At 33.3% G+C, this 1,884-nt stretch overlaps 1 protein-coding gene across 1 annotated transcript; it reads left to right on the top strand.

Moving 5' to 3' along the window:
* Positions 1-446: 446 nt before the first annotated feature.
* LOC118749331 lies at positions 447-1,481 on the top strand. The gene has a single exon (XM_036484126.1). It carries the CDS (start codon positions 447-449, stop codon positions 1,479-1,481), a length of 1,035 nt encoding a protein of 344 aa, XP_036340019.1.
* The last annotated feature ends 403 nt before the right edge of the window (positions 1,482-1,884 follow it).

Here is a 1,884-nt window from a genome sequence, read left to right as displayed (position 1 = left end):
ACCAGCTATTGTTGGTTTTTATTCCCAATCTTCGCATTTGATGGGTTTTAACTATTTAGTTTAAAGTTGAGAGTCGTTCTTTTCTTTTTTGCGATCCCATCACCGAGGAAACGTTGTTTTCTGATAAAATTGTTTATTTCTAACTGATTTAAGGCGTATTTTAGTTGTTTTGGGCATTATTTAATAGATATTTTGTTGTTTTGATATTGATGTTGGCTTGTGTTATTTCTATATTTAAGATTTTAATTAGGAAACTCCGTTTTGTCTTTTCAATTTGTTCTTTTATCCAACAGAGTCTGTATTTACTTTTAAGTTTTTTGATTGAATTCTTCAAGTGGTTGGGGATAAGTCCATACCTTTTACATTCTAATAAGATTTTCAAATCTTCTTTCTGATTTGCTAATTTTTGATTTTGTTTACTGTAATGTTTCAGATTGATAGCAGAAATGGAGCAACTTATACAGTCACTAGAGAACGATAAGGAAAAGGAAATAGCAAGAAATAAAGTGAGCAATAGAATATTACTTTTCAAACGCAACATGAAACACAACGAAGCGGAAAAATTAATATTATCAGCATTTCATAAAGCAAAGGCGTTTATCCAGAAACACAAAAACAACATTATTATAACTGATGCCGACAAAGGCAACAAAACTGTAGTCATATACAAAACAGAGTACCTAGAGAAGATGAAGAAACTAATAGAAGACAGAAATACATATAAATCAATACGAACTGATCCTACAAACACTCTTCAAAGAAAAAACAACAAAATAGTGGACGAACTTTACAAAGGCAAGCACATAAACTTCAGGGAAAAACAAAAACTCACCTGCACTGCAGCCACCAGAATTTATGGCTTGCCTAAAATACACAAGCCTGGAGTTCCACTTCGTCCTATTGTCTCTTCTATTATGGTCCCCTGTTACAAACTGCCCAAATATATCGGCGAGATTATACAAAGTCTAATTTCGGGAAAATATAACGCCAAGAATGCTTTTGATCTTAAAGATAAGTTAACCAACGTCCATGTGTGTGATGAAGATGTTTTAGTTTCGTTTGATGTCATTTCCCTATTCACAAATATACCAACGACATTAGCTTCGAGAATAATTATGAATAAGTGGGACCTAACTCAACAGAAAACTTCTATTCCAAAAAAGAAAATTCACGAAATAATAGACTTTTGCCTCAAGGATAACAACTACTTTATGTTCAGCAACAAACTATACGCACAAACTTTTGGAATGCCCATGGGAAATCCATTTTCTCCAACAATCGCTGACATTATCATGGACAACCTACTGGACAACACCATCACTGAGCTGAAAGAAAAATTTAACATTGACATAAAGCTTATAACAAAATACGTGGACGACATCTTCGCTATTATCAAACGTAATGACGCGAATATTATTCTAGATACTCTTAATAAATACCACAATAAACTGAAATTTACTATGGAAATGGAAAAAGACTGAAAAATACCATTTCTAGATGTTTGTATTTATCGAGAAAAGCAAAACCTCCTTCTAGACTGGTACTCAAAACCAACCTCCTCTGGACGCCTGATAAATTACTTCTCATCTCAACCAAGAAAATATAAAATTAACACCGCAAAAAACTTAATCCACAAAGTACTGACGATAAGCCACACGCAGTTCCATGACGCCAGGAAATAATAAAAAATAGCAACCACCCTAATACACAATCGGACTCAGAAACAACAAAAAGCGCAAAGAAATTCTTCAGTGTTACATACATTCCCAATCTTACCGATAATTTTGATGATAACATAACAAAAACACAAAACACAGCACTTGCATATAAATCTAATTGCACACTTTCGAGAATATATACAAAAACAAAATGTCCAGTGGAGGT

The sequence above is a fragment of the Rhagoletis pomonella genome, unplaced genomic scaffold, assembly GCF_013731165.1.
Source record: "Rhagoletis pomonella isolate Grant_MI unplaced genomic scaffold, Rhpom_1.0 Rhpom_scaffold_00015, whole genome shotgun sequence".
Classification (NCBI taxonomy): Eukaryota; Metazoa; Arthropoda; class Insecta; order Diptera; family Tephritidae; genus Rhagoletis; species Rhagoletis pomonella.
This window is presented reverse-complemented; position numbering and strand designations above follow the sequence as displayed.